Source organism: Natrix helvetica (genome assembly GCF_964273705.1).
Source record: "Natrix helvetica genome assembly, chromosome: 2".
NCBI classification, from domain to species: Eukaryota; Metazoa; Chordata; class Lepidosauria; order Squamata; family Natricidae; genus Natrix; species Natrix helvetica.
The window spans coordinates 224,670,012-224,693,628 of NC_138552.1; the positions used below are offsets into that span (position 1 = coordinate 224,670,012).

The 23,617-nt window shown below is 38.7% G+C and overlaps 1 protein-coding gene across 3 annotated transcripts in view; it reads right to left on the reverse strand.

The window, feature by feature from the left end:
* Window positions 1–23,617, reverse strand: part of SMYD3 (SET and MYND domain containing 3) — a 325,846-nt gene that overhangs the window by 82,849 nt on the left and 219,380 nt on the right. For all 3 annotated transcript variants that reach the window (XM_081942754.1, XM_081942753.1, XM_081942752.1), the window contains exon 6: window positions 3,233–3,300. In XM_081942754.1, the coding sequence (XP_081798880.1) occupies window positions 3,233–3,300 (68 nt within the window). The remainder of the gene's footprint in view (window positions 1–3,232; window positions 3,301–23,617) is intronic.

Below are 23,617 nucleotides of genomic sequence, written 5' to 3' on the forward strand. Positions count from 1 at the left end.
AACATCAACTATCTGTCAGAAGACATGATGCAAACTTCTTAATTTCACAACACAATGGATAGGATTAACTGTGGTTTCAGCTGGAAAACTGTGACTATCCTAGATCAAGCCAAGTCTAAAATGCTACAGAATTCCTGGAAGCCTGGCACTTTGACAAACTGGCCAACAACAGGCACATAGACAAATTCCATACACCATTAAAAAAAAGCAACCAACCAGGACACCTTTCCATCAATCAACACCAAGATAAGCATGGATTAACACCAAGATTAACATTAGACCAACAATTAAGAAACAAACAATACCCCCAATTAAGGAACTGCCAAAGCTAACAATAAACAGCCAAACCTAAGAATCAGCAGGACCACTCCCACCAACAATGACAGGGCAGAGCACTAGAATATAACTTGTGACCAATCCCCACTCTTTACTAGTACTGATGTTGTTGCCTATCTTGGGTAATAAAACGGCTGCAAGAAAACAACCAAGGTCAGAAAGCATCAAGGACACCTCATTTTTGTTTTTATCTTTTTTATAATTGAAAGTTGCCCAGGATCATTGACTGAGATGGGCAGCTATAGAAATTGGATACATAAATAAATGAAAACAATAAACCCAAGAATAGTAAAGCTATCTGTTTGATGATGGATATTGAAATTATCTTTAAAATCTGGATCTGAATTCTAAAATGTGAATAAGGGAATAGTTCCCCCCCTCCCCCTTTCTTTCTCTGAGTGCAATTCAAAAATTTAATTTTTCCCATTGTCCTGATATCATCATAAGACCATTGGGGTTTTACTGCCTCCACTCAAAGTCAAAAATAAGAGTGGTATATTTCTTAGTTGTCCCATTCATTTTCAACTGTCAGCAGTGATTTTGGGGAAATCCAGAGAAAGGTCGATCAGCAGCATAATAAGTCCTAAGGGATTCTGGAAAAATGCATTTCAGGACATGCAACATTTATTAGAAGAACTCAGGCATCCTGGAAAATTACAATTTCTAGGACCTCACAGGCCAGAATATTGCTGTTGCAGAATACAAGGTAGAAGGAAGGTGTTCAATTTTTATTCATCAGAGTGATTCCCCCAGATAATCTCTTTTATTTGCCAGGTGCTTCATTTTGAACTCTCTTTCTTTCTCCACATCTGTGGGTGGCTCCCGGTTCAGCCCGGTTTAGCCAAACCAATAGTGTTATTCAGGCCTGGGTTGCAGAATTGGCAGTGACCCAGGCCTGCCATGCCCCCGAACCGGTTCCCTCGCCGCCACCATTTTGATTTTTAGTGACTGCACATGCGCAGTTCACTGTAAATTGTTCTGTGCATGAGTGAAAAACAATTTACATTGAACAGCGCACGTGCGTGCTGCGTACAGATTGTGAACCGGTAGTAAAACTGGCAGCAACCCACCCCTGCTACAACCCTTTCTGCTTTAGCCTATCCTGAAGTCTTTCCAAAAAGCTGAGAAAAACTGTTGCTGCCTCCCATTACTACGGGAGCCTGACAAAATGAAACAGCTATTGGACTTTTCTTGTTATCTATTAGTAGAAGCTCAACAGAGCATGAGTAGACAGTCTGGCTTCTTCATCCAGAACTCTTTATAGCTGCTAAACAGTTCAGCTCTGCTGAATGAGCTGTAGCCATGCTTCCAGGAAATCTGTAAATTCCTGGAATAGAATGCAGCTAAACATAGGGAAAAATATACTTTTTCATACTGCAAAAAGAGCCAGTTTGGTTTAGGGATTAAGACATCAGGCTAGAAAACAGAAGGCCATGAGTTCTAGTCCAGTCTTGTGTACAAAGCCAGGTATAAAGGCTGCAGTTATATTCCTTTTTAGGATCTTTGGCCTGCCACACTCTTTATTATTTCATTATGATGTTTCATTAGTGTAGTAATTGAAAGGGGGAATAGAAAGGAGTAGAATTGTGGAATGTGTTGTCATTCCTTTCTAGAAGCCCAAGGTCATCTTTTGCCTCTGCACCTCTGCACCCGACCGGAACCAGCTGGGTGGAGATGCCAGCGTGGCCAAAGAAGATTGGACCATGTGATGGATTTATGGGTGTGGGGATAAGATCATGAACTTTCAACTGAGTGGAATCCCAGGAAGCTTTTAGATTTGGGATTCCACAGTTTGTTGCCAACATGTCTGTCTTATTAAATTGGAACTTTAAGGATAGCTCTGCCATGGACTCTGATTTAATTCTGCATGATATTTGAAATGCTGACACGAGGTTGGTGACTTGGGCCAGTTACGTTCTTTCAGCCTTAGGAAAGAGACAATGGCAAATCACTTCTGAAAAAATATTGCCAAGAAAACTCCACGGATTTGTCCAGGTAGTCTCCAAAAATTGGACACGATTGACAAGACAGAAAGAAACTGCTCCAGAAGAAAGAGGCAATTGAAAGTCAAAATCAAAGGGAACTATATAGATTTAATTGCCTTTACAAAATTTGCCATGCATTTGTAATTTCTAATGTAAAGGAATATGTGGGGAGTAATTTTATTAATTGTAATTAATATCATTAAATTAGAGATTTTAGACTGCAATCTGATCATACCAGTCAAGGGCAACCAGGAACAGTCTCTGGTGAAAAGCTTTTCTCATTCACTGTCAGAATAGCCGGATAGTAATATAAAACCGAAATCAGCCAAAGTGGCAAAACAAAATGAAGGTTGGGGTTTTCACTGGGTTGACCAACTATACTTTTGCTCTAGTGGTCATTTTCTATCTTGGCCTTAGCCAGTGGTGAAATTCAAATCTTTTTACTACCGGTTCTGTGGGCATGGCTTGGTGGGCATGGCAGGGAAAGGATACTGCAAAATCTCCATTCCCACCCCACTCTGGAGCTAGTCAGAGGTGGTATTTGCTGGTTCTCCGAACTACTCAAAATTTCTGCTACTGGTTCTCCAGAACCTGTCAGAATCTGCTAGATTTCACCCCTGGCCTAAGCCCTCTTGTGCTCAGGATTTGCACACTTCTTTTATCCAATTTTGTCTCATTTGACATACGGAATCTACTCTCAAAATTATCATACCCCTATTTCCACTACATGCTGTGAATTCAGAGACTGAAGTGCCATATATTCAGTTTTATATTAGTTAAATTTCTTAATGTATTTGTAGAACATGACATTTCAGCTGGAGAGCTGGAGAGCAAGAGAAAAAGTGAGAGAGACACAGAGAAAAAAAGATTGATACCAATAGAACCACAAAAGTAATGCCTGTCCACTGTACCTGGGATAAAGTCCAACAGCGACATCCTGCATTTCTCCATTGCTTATGCTGAAACAGTTACTGGTCACCTGTAAAAACAAGGTTAAAATCTATGTTTAGGTTTATTAGAATAATGTAGTAATGCCTTAACCTAATGAAAGCATTGTTTAAAGAGAAGGCAGCTAAGACAAAAGCCAATAACCAGAATATTTATCCCCAACATAGATAACACCTTTCATATTACAATATATGAAGCAGAGACGTGGCTTTTATAATAATCCAGTTAGAAACAGAAATCCTAGTGTCTCCAATGACACGCTGAAAATTAATTTGTTAGTTTTAATGTAAAAAGTACACAAATACTTTTAGTCTATGGATGCTTGCAAAATTATATTAATCATAAATTAAAATAAAATCTGCCCTCGGTGTAATTTCAAATGCTTTGGCAGCAGAGTTAATTTAAATGGATAAGTGTACACACACACACACACACACACACACACACACACACGCACTCTGTTTTCTTCTTAAATTACATTAATTAGTATGTCACTAGTTTAGCCCATTCAGACAATCCCTATCATCTATAAAAGCTATACATCTTAATTATGTTTATCCGGCTGCTATTGGAAACATAATTCCAGACAAGACTTGTGAGCTCGGATTTTTTTTCATTTTAAGCAGTAAAAATATTGGTTACAAAAATATTGACTTTACTGTTCAGAACACAGATGAACAGCTCGTTGCAGATGGGAGAAAAATTTTCATTTTTTTCCTGAAATTCCAAAGAAACCCAGACGGGGAGGTGAAAAAATATATACCTTCATTTCCTCAAAATCATTATTATACATAAGCAGATAAAATGCTGCAGGCTAGCACGGAGTGATTGACAGAAGCAGAATGTGCCAGGGAGCCTTGAGGGGAGTACTGTAGTAGTTGTTTGAATGTTGTTGGTGGCCCTATTCATCCTTCCTTTGAAGTAGCCTGCTACACATAAATACATCCAATGATACTCTCAGCAGAGGGGAATAGGGTTGAACCAGCACACAGTGGCATGATAGGAATCAAAAGCTTGTCCCTTATCTTGGACAAAAAACACATTGTGTTGATGCTACTCTGGCAGAAGGAGGCGGCAAGTGTGCATTTGGAAATATTGTAACCATCATCTGCTTAGTCCTTATGGTAGGCGGAGAGACTGACCACATAGAGGAAGATTGTTCTTTGTGGGTTTCTTACGATCGCTCAGAATGGCACACTCTGGTAGATTTGATACACTGAGGTGAATCCCTACATGCTGTTGCCCAGAAGGAAATAGGAGAATGAAATGTCAGTTCTTGCCAATCCTTTACACCAGGGGTGTCCAAACTTGGGCACTTTAAGACTTGTGGACTTCAACTCCCAGAATTCTGGGAGTTGAAGTCCACAAGTCTTAAAGTGCCCAAGTTTGGACACCCCTGCTTTACACAGAAAAACATGGCGGTGACAAGTCATTGAGCAGAGGGTGCTATCTGCATTCTCTTTTTCTACAGCCTAGTTTCTTTTTAACAGTAAGAGAAATGAAAAGAGGATGATTGTCTCCTCTTTGCTTGTCTGAAAGGAGGTCACTTGTAGAGAGAAAAATAAAACCCAGGGAAGTGTGGCAATGCTGGGAAGCTCCACTCTGTCTGCATATAATTTCTCTAGAGGATGTAATGGGAAGAATTGTGCTTGGCCAACCAAGAAGCAACTTTGTCAGTAGAAAGCCTTATCCTCTGTTTACTGGGAGATACAGAGAATAACATAGAATAGCAGGCTTGGAGGGGACCTTGGAGGTTCTCTAGTCCAATCCCCTGCTCAAGCAGGAGATCCTATACCAGCGATGGCGAACCTTTTTTGGCTCGCATGCCACAAGTGGGGGGAGCGCAGGGGGGTCGTGTGCGGGCGTGCCGCAGCCATAATGCAACGTGCGACACCCCCCCAGTGCGCTTGCGCGCACAACGCGCAACACCCCCATTTTTACATGCTTTTTTCACCCTCCCCAGGGTCCAGAGGCTTTATAGGAGCCTGGGGAGGGCGAAAGGAGCCTCCCCTGCCCCCCCGGAGGCCCTCCGGAGGCTTCAGGGACTGTCCGGAGGCTTTCCTGAAGCCTTCGGAATGCTTAAAACGACCCTCCGAGCAAACCGGTTGCTTGGAGGGTCGTTTTAAGCACTCCGAAGGCGTCAGGGAAGCCTCCGGACGGTCCCTGAAGCCTTCGGAACACTTAAAACGACCCTCCGAGCAACGCGGAAGTCACTTCCGGTTTGCTTGGGGGGTGGTTTTAGGCGCTCCAAAGGCGTCAGGGAAGCCTCCGGATGGTCCCTGAAGCCTTCGGAATGCTTAAAACGACCTTCCAAGCAACCCGGAAGTCACTTCCAGTTTGCTCAGAGGGTCGTTTTAAGCATTCCGAAGGCTTCAGGGAAGCCTCCGGATGGTTCTTGAAGCCTCCGGAGGGCCTCCGGGGGGTGGGGGAGGCTCCTTTCACCCTCCCCAGGCTCCTATAAAGCCTCTGGAGTCTGGGGAGGGCGAAAAATGGTTTTTAAAAAGGTGAACTCAGCTGGCCAGCGCGCGCATGCACGCTGGCCAGCTGACAGGGTAGCGCCTCATGTGCCCTGACAAATGGCTCCGTGTGCCACTTGTGGCACGCGTGCCATAGGTTCGCCATCACAATCCTATACCATTCCAAACAAATGGCTGTCCAATCTGTTGTTCAAAACCTCCAGTTATCGAGCATCCACAACTTCTGGAGACTAGTTGTTTTAGTGTCAGGAAATTTATCCTTAGTTCTAGATTGGATCTCTCTTTGATGATTTTCTACTTCTTAGACTTAGACTAACTTTATTGTCACTTTGAATGTACACTAATCAGTACACTAATACGTTAAAATGAAAATTCATTGCAAACAGCTCTCAAAGGGTCACCACCTCCAAAATGCACTACATAAACATGACAAAATAAATAAATACAAAATTACGCATATACTCACATATATTATATGACACAGAGAGACAACAGTCTAGTTTGGATGTATACATGTACATGGAGAAAAAAACGGATCTTGTGAGTTTACCGGATGGATGGCATAGGAAACAACGCTGTTACAGAAAAGCTTGTTACTTCTTGTCCTACTCTCAGATTCTTTGGAGGCTAGGTTCCCCCCTCTGTGACAGCCTCTGAAGCGCTGGGATGCAGCTATCATGACACTCCTAATCCTTCTCTTTGATAGGCCAGACATACCTAGTTTCATTAACGATTCTTCATACAGTTTAGTCTCCAGACTCCTTATCATCTTTGTTGCTCTTTTCTGCACTCTTTCTAGGACCTCAGCATTTTGTATTGACACAGTATTCCAAGCGTGGTCTCCCTAGTGTACTATCACTTTGTGTGATATTGGTGCTAACCCTATGTTGATGCTTCCTAGGATTGCATTGGCTTTTTTGGAAGCTGCAGTAGACTGCTGATTCATACTTAGTGGTGGTCCACCAGGACACAGAGATTCCTTTCACTACTGTTGAGCGAGGTACCACCTATTCTATACCTGTGCATTTGATTTTACTTGTCTAGGTGCAAGATCTTACTTTTCTCACCACTGAACTGCATCTTGTTGGAAAGAGCCCAATAATAAAGTCTATCAAGATCCTTCTGAATCTTCAATCTATCTTCTAAGATGTTGGCAATTTCCCCCAGCTTGGTGTCATCTCCAAATTTGATGAGTTCCCATTCTATCCCCTCATCCAAATCATTTATGAAGATGATGAAGTGTACTGGGCCTAAGACAAAACTTTGAGGTACCCCACTTCATGCTTCCTTCCACGTAGATGTAGTTCCATTGAGGACTACATGCTGAGTGTGATTGGTCAGCCTGTTTTAAGTCCGTCTTGTAGTGATCCTGTCTATCCAACATTTTTTCTATCCTACCAAGGAGGCAACTGTGGACTACTTTGTCAAATGCCTTACTGAACTTTAAGTAAACTATGTCCATAGTATTTTCCCAATCCACTAATTTAATCACTTTGATTAATTTGATTAATCTATGCACACTAAAGTACCATCACAAGGGGCAACGTTCAGTGAGTAAGATCATAAGGTGCCTGCTTGCTTCACTGATCAGAAAGAGAAGGTCTCAGTAACTACATTTGCCAATAAATGAAAACCATTTATGAGCTTTTTGCTGAAAATTTTTAAAAAATGAACTTGTGATTTTGAGTTGGATGATTACAAAAGATAGGCTATGAAAAAAAGGGAGCCACAATCTAACCTTAGAGAGGGGATAAAATATAAATGCTTTATAACTGCTGGTCACTCCTTTATAACCTTCTATTTATTTCCTTTCTCTTTCATTTTATTTCTTTCTCATTTACTAATTATTTTCTTTTCTTTCTGTTTATTTTCTTTTTTAAAATTTGCATTGTTTTTATTCTGTAAACATTTCTTTAATAAAAATTAATTAATAAAAGAAAGAAAGAAGCCAAACACTCTGGCAGAGCTATCTACTTTCCTAAACCAATCTCCTTTGCCATTGCGCCTAGGGGATGCAAACAAGGGAGATAAGACAGAAGTATGCAGCTACTGCCATCTTATCTCAATCAACTACTGGAGGCAAAACTCAAGAGAAGGCATGGGAGCAAGGGAAAATGGTTTTCAGGAAATAACTGACTGGGTAAGATCTCACTTTTCTTGTGCAACCTGTGCTGCAAGGCAGAGAAAGGAGGAAGGATTTGTATTTAATATTTGCTGCCTGGCTGCCTCTCATTACATGGACATGATTTATATGTCTACCTGGCTAGAGTTACAAAAGAATTGCCTAGATACCCAAATCACGTGTGAATTTATGAACAAGGTAAAATGTACGTAGCCAACAAAATCCAAGAATGGAAACCTGAGTTCACTATAACATGATCTTTAGAAAATGGGCTTTGGATAAGTTAGATTTGTTCAGCCATAACATTCACAGGAGGAATATCTCACGACTCTTCTGGATTCTATTAAAGTTTTGACATCACTTGAGTACTAAATTATGTTCTAAGATTTGTTGCAAGCATAAGCCAAGGTGGCGCAGTAGTTGCAAGAGCCGAGGTGGTGCAATGGTTAGAGTGCAGCACTGCAGGCTACTTCAACTGACTGCTAGTTGCAATTTGGCAGTTCAAATAAACCAGCTCAAGGTTGACTCAGCCTTCCATCCTTCCGAGGTGGGTAAAATGAGGACCCAGATTGTTGGGGGCAAAATGCTGACTCTAAACTGCTTAGAGAGGGCTGTAAAAGCACTATGAAGCGGTATATAAGTCTAAGTGCTATTGCCATTGCTATAAGCAAATGAAAGAATCTCGATCTATGTGCTTCCCATTTTTTAAGTCAAAGGAGAGAATAGTGTATCCATACGCAGATGGCTAAAGTTAATATTAGAGCTTAATGTCGGACTACCAGGTAGATATGCAAATGTGCCACCTATTAAGGGAGGCAGAAGTAGAAGGGTTATTAATGATTTATACCTACTGTGGATAAAGAAAAGAAAATTCTGCTAATTAGCATGTGAGGCACCTTGGATATTAATGTATTCTTACAATTTGCATAACACTACTTATGGTATTGCTTCTAAGACTGCAATTTTTATAGCTGGCTGAAGCAGCCCAATCATAACATCTTACCCACATCTGTGGGATTTTTTCCCCCATGTTAAAGATTTCCCCCCCTTTACTCTATTTAAGAATAAGCAAGCAATCCAGAGATGCTAGCTATATAAGCTAGCATCTAACAACCCTTAAAAAAACCTGATAAAAGATTCTCTATTAATTTCATATAATAGTATTATTGAGGTGAAAGGTATTTTCCAATTAGCTGGCCTGGCTCAACCATAGTTTTACCTTATCGCTCCTGACGGGTTTTTTAAATCTTGTAAATTAATTGAGGGTGTTTTAAATTGTCAATTTTAAATTCTATTTTATATATTTGATACCTCCTCCATGTATATGTATATGTGTACGTACGTTTATGTGTTTATTTTTATCTGTATATGTATTGTTCATTTGTATATTTTATGTGTTTTTATTGTACGCCGCCCCGAGTCCTTCGGGAGAGGGTGCGGCTAACAAATAAAAATTTATTATTATTATTATTATTTATTATTTTGAAATTAATCTAATTTATCCACTTCCTTAGTGCAGGACTCACATGACTACAGCATCTATGGCAGATGACTATCCAACCATAGACTGAAGATCTCTAGTAAACGAGAACTCATCACTTATGGCAGTCTGAACCACTGGCTATTACCCTGTATAGTAACTGATTCCTCTTGAAATCTATCATAAACCTTTCTTGCAGTTTTATTCCATTGCTTCTGGTCCTATTCTCTAGAGCAGGGGTGTCAAACTCAAGGCCCAGGGCTTAGATCTAGCCCATAGGGCTGCCCTGGAAACAGCGAAGGACTGGCCCGCAGTGCCTCTGCCAGTGAAAATGGAGCTTGGGAGGGCCACACACGCCCCCCCCCCCCCCCCAGTCCATTTTCACTGCAGAAGATTGCAGAAAGCAGTCACATCCAAAAACAGAGCTCAGGAGCCCATTTTCACTGGCAGAGCATTCAGGCCACCACAGGTGTCTCTGACACAAGTGATGTCAAGCTGGCTATAGCCACCCTGGCCATACCCCCCGTCCCTCGCCCCCACCCCCCGAGGTCAAACACAACCCTGATGCGGCCCTCAATGAAATAGAATTTGACACCCCTGCTCTAGAGGACTATAGAATAAATCAGCTTCCTTTTCTATGTAATAGCTTTTCATATATTTCTAAAATGCTATCATATTCCCGTCTCAAATGTCTTTTTAATAAACATACCCTTCCTCATAGGCATAGGTTCCAGACTTTCACTATTTAAAATGTCCTATTCTGAGAGATCTTTCCCGCTTGGAATGTGCTCTAATTTGTTGCTGTCCTTTTTGAATTGTGGTGCTTGAAACTGGACACAATATTCTACATGGGATCTGACTAGATAGAACAATTGCTCATGAGTTGGGCTCTTTCCATTAATGCACTCTGAACTTTTGCTTTTTTAGTAGTTACAGCACACTGCTCATGTTTACATGGTAGGTGATGAGTTTCTCAGCTCCCCTTTACATGTATTTAACATGCATAGTAACAAGCTAGAGATACTTGTGCCTATTATCATCATCATCATCATCATCAACCACCATCATCATGTCTAATACTAATATATAATATTTTGTTTGGTGTGGGAAGTAAAAAATACTAAATAATTTTCTTTCATGCTTAGGGAACATATACATTGTTATAAAATGTGTATTGTGCTATACTTCATTAATGAATCATTCAGAGGAGTACATGTAACATACAGTATGTCAGGCTTGTAGTTATATTCTTTTTAGGATCTTTGGCCTGCCACACTTTCTAATAATTTTCTGTGTGTTTCATTAGTGTAGTAATGTAGTGTAGTAGCAAACATATTTTATACTTTTTAGTAACTTATGATTCATACAAGAACATACATTAACTTATTCTGAGTTCACCTCATTAATTTTATGTTTGACTTGCAAAACTGTTCTAATTTGTACTGATGATGTATGATATGCATTACTACATTATACATGTGATTTAAAACTGCATTTTAAATGTATCTTGGCCACAATGATGCAATAATTGATGAAACATTGGTCAACAAAGTAAATTCATATCTTTAGTTTTAAAAAAGCCTACAGCAGTGATGGCGAAACTTTTGTGGCTCACGTGCTAAAAGCGGGGGGAGCGCAGGGAGGGTCATGCGTGGGTCTGCCACACCCATAATGCTATGCACACGAACAGCGCTCTCCCCCATTGTTGGTGTCCCTTTTTCACCCTCCCCAGGCTCCAGAGGCTTTATAAGAGACTGGGGAGGGCAAAAACAGCCTCCCCCTCCCCCCGGAGGCTTCAGGAGCTTCCCTGTAGCCTCCGGAGCACGAAAAACTGGGGCTATGTGTGAACCGGAAGTTTGGGAAAGGACTTCCGGTTTGCTTATGGGGTCATTTTTTGCCCTACGGAGCCCTCAGAGAAGCCTCCTGAACGCTCCGGAGAGCTAAAATCGGCCCTACGAGCAACCTGGAAGTGACTTCCGGTTTGCTCGTAGGGTTGTTTTTTGCCCTCCGGAGTCTTCAGGAAAGCCTCCTCAAGGCCCCTGAAGGCTCCGGAGGGCTAAAACTGGCCCTACCAGAAAACCGGAAGTACGTTCCTGAACTTCCACTTTGCCCGTAGGACCAGTTTTTCGCACTCTGGAGGCTTCAGGGAAGCTCCCGAAGCCTCCGGAGGACAAAAAATGGCCTCAAAAGAAGACCGAAGACTGGCCAGCTGACAGCGCAATGCCTCACGTGTCCGGACAAATGGTTCCGCGTGCCACCTGGGGCATGTGTACCATAGGTTCGCCATCATGGGCCTACAGTATAAACTTAATCCCTACTATAATTCAAAGCAGGAGTTTCTGCACCGATTATTTTAAAGAGAGATTATATTTATGCTAAAGTTAATGACATTTTTTTCACAATTAATTCCTTTATTTAGTATTTGTAGTTCCTTGATTGTGGTATTGTTATTTTGATTATTGGTCTACTGTTAACCTTGGAATCTTTTGAGTGGTATGTAGATGTTGTTTATTTCTATGCTTGTTGGTGGCCAATTTGTCTGAGTGCCAGGGTGATTCTCTGATGTTTTTGGACTTAGCTTAATCTAGGATATTCACAGTTTCTTAGTTGAAACTATGGTTGAGTCTGGCCATGTGTTGTGAAATTAAGTAGTTTCATCCTGTCTTCCGACTGCTAATTGATGTTCATGGATGTGCTTTGCTAGTCTTCTTCCTGTTTGTCCTACATAGTGGCTGTTACAGTCCTTACACTGTATGTTGTAGATGGCTCCTGTTTTTTCTTCTGGGGCTGCTGTGTCTTTTGGCTTACTTAGGGTGTCTTGGAGGACTTTAGTTGGTTTGCGTGCTATGGTGATGTCATTGTAACAGTCTGTTGGTGGTTTCTAATTTTTGATGCACGCGGTGTTATCCTTCATGGCTTTTGTTGATTGTGCTATGGTAGGTTGAGTGGCACTTTTTGATAAAGTTGCATGGGTATCCATTTTGCTGGAAGACATTGTTTCCTTCTTCTGACAATCAAGGTTGCTGCAGTGTGTTTGTTTATTCAAATAGTATTCTTACACAAGTTCTCTTGTGGGCGGTTGCTTTAGCAGTGCAATACTTGGTTGGTGTGGTTACTTTTGTGATAGACTTATATTTCTAATTTGACCTTACTGCCTCTGCTGATGAGAATAGAGCCTGCTATTATTTTCTTCCCTTGTGATTTTATTCCTTTCAAGATTTTATTGATAATTTCATGTGTTTTCTCTAGTTGGTCCTTTTTCATTATGACAAAAGCATCATCTGTGTACCAGATCCAAACTTTGAGTTGTATGCATGGGAGTGCTGTAGATTCAAGGTGTTCCGTTACAGTCTCACATCCTGAAAATGGTGGTTCCATTAGTGTTCCCATGATTTGTTGATTTATTTGTCCAGTAAACAGAAAGTATGTGGTCAGGTGAAGGTTGATAAGGTCCATGATTCTGGTTATTTCAATCTTGGTGTATTTGGTTAGGTCAGATGTGCTGTGAAGTGGTGCTGCCATGGATTCTTTTGCCACTTCTGAGTCTATCGAAATGAAGAGTGCTGTGACTCCAAATGAAATCATGATTTCACCTTCATCTATGTCAGACAATCAGTCAGTCAGTCATTTGTCAGTTATTTTGCAATGTTGTAGGTTGGGGTTCCTCATCGCAATACAATTGGATGGAGAGAGAGATATCTGACTTCTGTATTTGGAGATGTCCATAACAACTTTGTTATGCAGACCTAAGAATGGTGACAGTTTTGAGGGGCTAGAGAAAAAGTGATTCAGATAGGCTTCATGAAGGAAGTGAAAAGCAGTTGAATGGAATCCACAAAGGCTAAGGCAAGAAGACACAGACTCCTACTCTCATTCTTTGACTATGCTAGAAAGTGTTGGGAGATACCAGAGACTAGAAGTGGAGGGAAAGAATTTCCAAAGACCTTCAGAGGAAGAATGAAAGCTGAAAGACTATCACTTATGAGAAGGAAAATCGGCGGCAACTGTCCCCTGTTATTATTACATCTGGACACTTGAAAAAAGACACTGAGAAAAGTAATCAGGTGACTTTGGGGTGAAGCAAGAGAAAATAAGGTAAGAAGGTAATAAAGTAGGAGAGAAAAGTAATAAACCAATAATAGAGCAGTAAAATGGCCAACAGGATGATGTAAGAAGTACAATAATGTAGAAGGTAGATTTCTCAGTGTGGGACAAAGGTGTTAAGGAGTATGAGAGAAGAGGGGAATTAAAAGCCGAAAGCTGACTAGAATTATAAAAAATAACAGACTAAAGATAACAGATTCCAGAAAGTCCTTGATTTATTCAACATTCATTTGGTCATGAATAATGTATTGAAAGGGTAGTTGATCACAAACGAAATATTATTTAGCAGTGTGATGTACTGCAAAAGAGAAACACACATATTTAGTTTATGACAATGGAAGTATAATTTACAAAATATGAGAAATAAATGTTTGATTCTTTTCTGCTTTGATCAGACTCTACTATGAGTACTAAGTCCTGAACAGATTCAGAGAAGAAAAAGAGGAATTATCAGAGATTATGAAGATATTAAAAGTAGAATGAATTATACAGAGCGTTGACCTGTGGGGTTAAATAGCCATCTCTCTTGGATTCTTTATTTTTGATTCCTCATTATTTCTACTTGCCCATTTGCTTTATATACATCTAGGTATTTAAAATTTTAGATCTTACTAAATTTCCAAAGGTATCATTAATAGAAAATCTATCTCTAGTATCATTGTTTGCTTACTCATTAAGGACTTTCATTTCCTACTTTTTTTTCAACATACAATAAAATACTTAGTGTGTTCATTTTTGTTCAACTTTAAAATACATTTATCAAATTTATACAACCTTCTACATCAGGTGTGCATACAACTTGTACAAAGCACGCAAAATAGTTAAAACAACCCAGATTTTTTAAAATCAGGTTTCAAGTCCAATTGCATTTAACACTAGTAGTTCAGCAGTTCAGAATTATGGGAGACAACACAGAAGTGTAACCTGAGTATTTCAACCATAGAACAGAATATAGTACATGGCACATTTAAAGGAGATGATAGCCTACTACAATAGATATGGGAATAGAGTCCACTTCTCTTTAAAGTCTTGTTCTCTGACCATCTGGCTAGACATAATCTTTGAAGAACAAACCCAAAGGTCTTTCTGGTATAAGCACTGTTTTGCGGTTCATAAAACAAGAGCCACTTTACAGCCAGATTGCACAACATTACAGCTGCCCTCTTTGCCAATGTCCCAAAAGACTGCTGCCGTGGCCAACCACTAATATGAAATATTAATAGAAACTGAACACAAAAGAAGAACAAAGAGAAAGAACGATGTAAGCAATCTACTGGTTAGATTAAATTTTTTGAGCCGTAACATGAAAAGACCCTGAAGAATCATTTCTTGAAAGCATTTCTTTTTACCTGAAGGGGAAGTGGACCTGCTGAGATTCAGGTAGAACAAACTGTGATTTAAGAATGTTACCAGTTGGCTTTTCTGACTGTAGCTTATTAATTAATAATTACCTTATTTTAATTACTTCATTCTTTTGTAGATTAAAAAAATCTGCAAACAAGGCAGAGCCTTCTATGCAGCATTGCCTTTACCCTTATAGAGCAAAAGAAATTAATTGCTTACCTGAAGGTAAGCTTGCAGTTCTGCACTCTTGTATCTTACATTTCATGAGCTCCTATCTTGGGTCTTTCTGTATACAGAAATGTTATACATATACAGATTGAACTTTTAATTGAGATAGCTCACACACTGCACGAGATGGGGAATTGGGTTCTCATTATTACAGGGGCCTCACTAATTTTTCTAACCCCATTTTTTTTTGTACTTCTTGGAGCACTTATAAGTCAGATCATGGAAGTAGGGGGAAAATATTTACTTCCTGACAGAACTTATAGCGCTGTCTACCTGAAATGATGATTCTATGGTGCTCATAACAACCCATAGAAAAACAGACTTAAAAACAAAAGTACCTTTCCCCAGGTGCCAGGCCATCCATCCTTGCAGCTCAACCCCCATCCTAGCCCAATGCTTGGCTCAGCCCTCCAGAAGGCTAAATGGTAGGTATCACTTCAATCTCAGATGTGAGTGTTTGAAACCAGAGGTGGGTTTCTGCTAGTTCGGCCCAGATTGGGCGAACCGGTAGTGGCAGCGGTGGGAGGCGTACGTGCAAAAGCATCGCACACATGCACAAGCAAACCGGGAGTAAAAAAATTGGAAACCCACCATTGTTCAAAACAACTTGGAAGCCACCAAGAAGGAATACGTCCAAGGTCCCATCCTGTGGCAACTTTTAAAGGTGGTGATCTGGAGTGCACCCACCCTATCTAACCTAATAGGAAATACCTTCAGGGAGCAGCACTCCCAAAATAACCTAGCCCTACACCATGTAAAGGTGAAAGCAACTGGGAGCCAGTGTTTCAATAATGTTAATCAGCTGAGCCACATGGCACTCAAAACTGAAACATCTGCTGTATCCTGGACCAATTGTAGCTTCTGGATGGTCTTCAAGGCAGCCCCACTTAAAGTGCATTGCAGTACAGGTAGTCCTCAACTTACAACCATAACCTTAGCCCAAAATTTCAATTGTTAAGTGAGACATTTGTTAAGTGAGTTTTCCCCATTTTAGGATATTTCTTGTCCAAGTTGTTAAGTGAATCATTGCAGTTGATAAGTTAGTAACCTGGTTGTTAAGTGAATCTGGTTTCCCCATTGACTTTGCCTTCAAAAGAAGATTGCAAAAGGGGATCACATGACCCCAGGATGCTGCAACGGTCATAACTATGAAACAATTGGCAAGAATCTGGATTTTGATCACATGATCACGGGGATGCTGCAAAGGTTGTAACTGTGAAAAGCAGTAATCATAAGTCACTTTTTTCAGTGTTGTTGTAACTTCAAACAATCATTAAATGAACTGTTGTAAGTTGAGGGCTACCTGCAATTCAAATGGGAGATGACTAAGGCAGGATTGATTGTGGGCAAGGCCTTCCAGTCCAGGAATTGCTGCACAAGATGAATTTGTGCAAAAGTACCCCTGGCCATGTCTGTCCCTCTCCTCTTCCAGCAGGAACTGTGTATCAAAAAGGACTTCCAAGCTGCACACCAGATCTGTGCAAGTGAATGTTGCCCCATCCAGAATCAGAGACATTAACTTTGGCAGGATGAGACAAATTGCTGCATAAACTTTCATTGAGATTTAATATACCAAAGCACAAATCTCCAAGTATCCACAAATGAAATACCTCAAAAACCTTCTGTTCTGCTTATTTTGGCTGCCGTTTTTTTTAAAAGTGTAGTCTCTCAGCTACTGAAATGTATCCTGCCCTTCACTGATTTCTCAAAGACTGATTATACTCCTTTATGTCATCTGCATAAGATTCACCTTCTCCTAATATGCTGTTTTATTTGAGTATGCTGTACTGCTTAAAATATGCAGGAAAAAACAGTTGGCCTTAATCCATTTTATATTTTTGATTTGGTAGTTCTTGGATCCCTCAGAAATTATAAAGCTAATTGTGGCTTCTGTAAGGAAACAATTTACAGTATTCTCTATAATATATTTTAAATGCTACCTCATCATTTTTATTTTATTTTTAATTTTGTGACATTTTTCAGTACACATAAAAATGTTTTCCAGTTCTTTAAAACAAAACAAAACATGGAATTCATTCTATTCATAATCATATACTTCTTTTACTTAGCTGTTTGTTATATACAATCCATTTTTACAATCCATTATATGATGCATTTGAAACTCTCTTCATTCTCAAAATCAAACCCCATCAATGATTAGTTATACACTGAACTATAATGACATTAAATCAATACTAGGCCTGTTTCTATTTTTTTCCTGTAGAATTGTTTAGGATGGGGAGGAGGGAGACAGACATGCACATTTTAAAAAACCTATATACCAGATAATTGGCATATCCAAGACCTGCCAAAAGTGGTTCAATTTAATTATGCACCAAATAAAGCCTGATAGTCATACTAGGAAAGCATACAGAATACTGCAACATTTTTTGTATGTGCATATGAACTAAGAAGATCAGGGTGAGTTGCATCTATGACAGGGATGGTATTCACTTAACTTCCCTACCGGTTCACAAATGTGAATGCACGCATGTACTCTCAGCCTTCCACCTTTGCGCTTTTGGCTTAAAAAAAGGGCCTAAATGGGATGCCATAGAGCCTGGGTGGGTGGGCAGCGCCACCTGCGATTTCCGCTACCAGTTCAGGTGAACCGGTCCAAACCGGTAGAATACCACCTCTGATCTATGACCATGAAGTTAGAAGGAAAATGCTAAAAATGGAAAAAGGATTTTTGTTTTCATAGGTAAGTACTTGAGGATCTTTTTCTAGATTTCCCTCCCCCCTCTCCAGTTTCCTGGTCAGATTTGGCCCATTTTCAAACTCTTATCTTTTGCTGCCTCCTCCCTCCATACTATGACTTGGTCCTATTCTACACATTTTGTATTTGAAGTTTCTTCATATTTTATTTTCAATTATAAAGGAGGTATCACAGCAAATATTGGAAGCTGTAATACTGTTTTTAGAATTGGTATGGTAGATTTAGAAGGGAAAGGCATAACGTTATATGTTTTTCACAGTAGACTTAGAACTTAGAGGAACTTTATTGTCACTTTGAATGTACACTAATCAGCATACATTAAAATGTAATTAGTAGTATTTTAGTTTCTCATTCAACCTTTCATTTCCTTCTCCTACCAATCTTTTGTATACCTTTTCATTATTTAAATAGGATTTTCTTCCCTTTCTCTCTCACTTTCAAAGTTTTCTGTTATTGCTCTGATTTTTAGTCCTTTCTCCTTTCTGATCTCCATAGGATTTTCATACCTTCTGGGCTTCAAGAAGCAGGTTAAATGTATTAATTTCAGTTACTTGATATTTGGATATCACTTGCATCTTACATTTTCTGTCTGTCTCTTTTCTTTTCTTTTAAATTTATCTTAATTTAGATAGTAATGTGATGTTTTAAATAATTCTCTGTATGAGGCTTAGTTGTTATAGACACACTGTAATTATTACAGATACAGATAAGCATGGGAACCTTAAAAATGTGGGAAGTAGCATACTCAGGTTTCATATTTTTCTAACGAATAAATTCCAGTGGCCTCAAACTACTAAAATGGGCCCCTTGGTTCTTTTAGTTTTTAGATTCTCTTTCAGTTTTAAATTCAGTCCTTATACACATGAAGAAAGAAATGCCTGTGCTGAGTTCAGGAACTATTACATTTAAATAAGCTGCTTTTTAGTGATGCCAGTGCCAATAATTCTAAGAAAGTTAAGAAAAACTGGGAATATAATTATCATCCCAGGTCAGCTCTCGAAGCTTCTCTAAAACCAAAATACATTTGATCTACAGTTTAGTTTCTGAATTGTGAGATATCTTGCTTCCATTGGGCAGTAGTTTAAACAAAAATTCATTTCTCTGAAATTAACAGAGTAGACTTGTTTAGTCTCAAAGCAACCCAAGTCTAGTTAGCCTATGATGATATACAGTCTACATATTTCTATTCTGAATCATGTGAAAAGAATAGGACCAGCATTTACAATAAATTAATAGGTGGACATATTAATCAAGAGAGGAAAATGAGACAACGAGATTGTGAAAAAGGTTCCTGTAACCTAAGAAAATATTTGGTGTTTCTATTCCACCACTACAATTTTTTAAGCCAGGATGGGGAAATAAAAGTACTTGTTTGTAAACATGGATATAATAGGAGTATAATATACAAAGCAAAATCTGAGTGAATAGAATGACTTTTGAATGTAAAGTAAAATCTAACATATTACAAAATATTGGAACAGGAGTGTTATCTAGTTGCTTTGGTCTGATTGATAAAAACCAATTGTTTTATGCAAAATGCCTGCTCTCTTCCTCTTTTTAAAGGCAGCCTAATAAGGGTATAACTAAGTTACATAAATAGAAGAGAATATTTGTAGCTCGGGCTTGAGCTATGGAGTTCTTTGTGTTCTCTGAGCTTCATTGTTTGCTTGCAGACATTTCATTATTACTGATTACAATATTCATTACCTAGTTGGTTAATGACATGTCTGCAAGTAAACAACCAAGCTCAGAGAACACCAATGAGATATATAAAATCATACATGGCATGGAAAAAAATGTGTTTTTCTCTCTCTCCTAAAGTACTAGGACTAGGGGCCATCCATTGAATCTGTTTGCAAAGAGTTTAGAACAGACAAAAGCAAGCAAAATTGTTCAATGGTTTTAAAAGGAGATTGGAAGACAGATCTATAAGGGCTATGACTCAATGTTACGTCCATGCTAGAGGGTAGCATGCCTCAAATATCAGTTATGCAGAAACAATAATTATGCTCCCATTCCATACATCCCATTCCATACATATGACCACTAGAGGCAGATGTTTGGCCATGATGAAAAAGAAAATACTGCATTAAAAAGAACTTCGGTCTGGTCCAGGAATAGTGTTCTTTTGTTGATGTGCCAATATAATTTTGATAATATGAGTCTTTCACCATAAAGGAAGCCTAAACTCACATACCTTAACAACCCTTCAAGATATAAGGAAAGCTTTTTTTGTTCCAAAACTTTGAGTCTGGGGTATCTGAGAATATAACACATTTTAATCCCAGTAATGGACTACTTTACAGAGTAAGTAGAATCATTTATTTTGCATTTAAAAACATTCTAACCTGCCTCATTTTTAAAAGATTTCATCTATCAACTGAGTAACTCCTGAAGAGTATCAACTGTAATTGCAGTATAAGGTTTATTCAAACCCTTCCTATGGAAAAAAAAATAAAGTAAAGAGCATGTTAGCATGACAAAAAGCTAAGTTCACAATTTCTAATATTCTACTTTTTTCTTGCAAGACACTCCTGATCTCTAAAAGGATTCGTAACAGCTTCCCCTTCCACCCTAGAATCTCACATGTATTATGGTACATAGTACAGCAGTGATCTACCACATTATTCTTTTAGCTACATACAATGAACAGCATAGTTAGCATTATCCTTTAACATGGGTTGAACTCAGACTTCAAATAAGTAAATGGTTTCTCTAGTTAATTATTATCTTTCTTTTCCAGTAGCATGGATTAATTTTCTAAGAATGCTTCTAAATTCAGGAGTTTGGCCAAGATCAGCTCTTTTCCAACCTGGTGCTTTCAGATACAGCAGGATTACAACTGTCAGAATCCTCAGAGTTGAAAGCCTAACATACCAGGCGGAGATAGAATTTATGGACGAGCAAATTTGAGAAACAATTTTGGGAAGGCCTTCAGGCATGACTTAGCTTTAGTGAGACAAAACTCTCATGATTATCTGGTAACCGATTGCTAGCCATTGGATTAAACTGTGTTTACTGCTATTATTATTATTATCATTAAGCCACTCTGAAATAATTTTATGTTTTAAAATGCATACTGGTCAGGATAATCAATAATTTTTAGTCTGATGATCATATGCATTATGCAACTGACAATAATAGCCTTCTGTCATGATATTCCTTTTGTGAAAATATCCTCTTCATTAAAACGGTTGCTTAATGGGGATATTTAAACACCAAACACTTCAGAAGACAAAAACCTGCAGCAACCCAGCATTTTTATGTTCTAATATTCTCTATGAAGGGCAGGATTCAGCTGGTTCGGACCACTTCAGGCAAACCGGTAGCTCTGACAATCAGCTGAGAGCGAACCGGTTTGCTCCAACAATCAGGTGGACCCGCCTACCTGTTCTTGCGCTTTACTTACCTATATCCTCTCAACTGATTAGCGTGGCAGAGCGGATTGTCGTGCCTCAGGTGTGTTACTCCCCAAGAAGTTATATGAAAGATACATTTTGGTAAAACTACGCATGCATGCGCGAAACACGCAATCACTGAACCAGTTGTTAAACCAGCAGGATCCACCACTGATGAGGGGCACATATAGGGATACCATATCTGAGCAGCAAAACATCATTACCAAATAGCAAAAAAGAGGCCTAGAAAATTAATAGGCTACTGTCATTCAGCAGTCATCTGATTACTGCAGTCTAGATGTAGCAAGTCTAGATCTAGCTGACATTAATGAATGGTCTTGCACTTTTAAAAATATAGTTTCACTTTAAAAAAATACATTTGAAAGAATTAATATGTATTTTTTTTAAGTTGTCCGTTCTGAGAGGACTGGGGCTAAAGATCTGGCTAGATTAAAATCTGCTATGTTTCTGTAAGTGAATATTGGCCTGATTATACAAGGTTTAGGAATTCTCTACTTTAACATGTGGTACTACAAGCATTTCTACAATAAACATTGGTATGATTTCACCAAGTGTCATTAACAATTGGTATTATTTTATGATTGTGGAAAGATGATTCCATTTATTTTGCATTGCCTGTAGCAGCAATATGTCATTGGTTGCTCATATAAATGCATATTTTTTTTAAAATTTTGGATAAGAATCTCAGTAATAGTTTTGGAAAATTATTACTACATGACCAAAAGCTGTTTTCTTGTTCTCAGACCCCAACAGCCAGCAGAAGAAAATTATTATACAAACAAACCATGCAGGAAAGAATAATGTTCTTATAGAGTACCTCTTTTCTGGAGAGAGAATTTCTATAGAATGTCTAACCAACTTTTTATTAAACAAGGCTACTTTTATGTATTATGGGAGTGTAAGATAGGTATGAACTATGTGATGTTTTGGAAGGAGTGTATCATTCAATTCTTTAACCAAGGCTGGTTCTGTCCTCCCCAGCTGACCTAAGGAAACTGCAGAAAATCCATCTGTTAGCCATTAGTTAAATTCTTATTGGGCTAAATATGTGAATGATGACTCTGAAATAAGAACTGTGATGTAGTTGTAATGCAGAACTTTTAAAAACAATTAGTAAAACAATAGAGGCTTTATTTGTTGCCTTGAACTTTTAGATTGCTATACATGAAGTAAAAATACAGAAAATAAAAAGAAAAAAGGAGATGGATAGCTGTTTCTCTTATCTACATTAACTGATCAGTTCCAGCTAGGAAAGAAAATATATTTCATTCTAAAGTGTTTCCACCAGATGTCTTGGAAATATAATAAAAATGATGTCTAAGTTAGACAAACATTATGTTAAGCTTAAAGCTCAAATACTTGCGGGTAGACTATCGAAGTTCAGAGATCTGTATCTAATCACTATCTACAGGAAATTCTTAAGGAAATATTTCTCTCATTACCACTCCAAATCCAATTCTCCCTGTTTACAACCTAATAAGAAACTTTACATACTTTCTTCTTTCCCCATTTTATTTTATCAAGTTCATTCACTGTTATCAGAAATGGTCCAGTGACTATTCAGGAATTTTTAATTTTACCAAATATATTCAAATTATTTAACCTCTCTTCCTTAAAGCCATTTTTTGTTCAAAATTGGGATTTAAGGTACTACTAATGCATAGCTGCCTGCAACCAGAGTATTATAGATAAAGCAGCAAAAATAAGCATTAAAGAAGGCACTGAGTTAACATTTGCCATGTTTCCTACAGGAAGGTGACTTCTGAGCTATCTTACTAGATAAGCAACATCTCACTAATAACGTGCCACTGCAGAGTTTAAAGCGCAATCTAGCTGCTGATTTCTTTACAATTGTATAGCCTATAGATTTGTTTTATTAGTTTTCTAGCACATTTTTCCATCTGACCAAGATTATTATAGCAGCTACATCAAAATGAAATGCAGAGGAATATTTAAAACAATATATATCCTTGGAGTACATATTCTGAAATTAAATCATTTCAGAAGGGGCAGTTTAAATGTGTCTTTGTGTCTTTGTGTGCTTCTGTATGTATGTTTTGGTATTCTTTCTGAACAATGGGGCTAGTGATAATCTAATTAAAATATCAGGGTTTTAAAACTCTAGAAATATAATTAGGATTGTTAAATTATTTAACACAAGATATTGTTAGAAAAATTAAAACAAAGAAATGCCTTCACTGCTGATGTTTCTACTGGCACTGGACAGTCTGAGACGGACCAGTCTAGAAGTCCAATCACATATCTTAGAACCAGAGGCAGAAGGTACAGAAATCTCAAAGTCAAGCTTGCCTCCCAAGGAAACTGGGTGCACGGGCCAGTAGACTATGAGATTATTGGTGAAAATATTGATCTCACAGTCTATTGCCCCCTGCACCCAGTTTTCTTCGGGGGCAAGCTTGACTTGAGAAGTAGCATAGACATTTGGGAGTCCAGA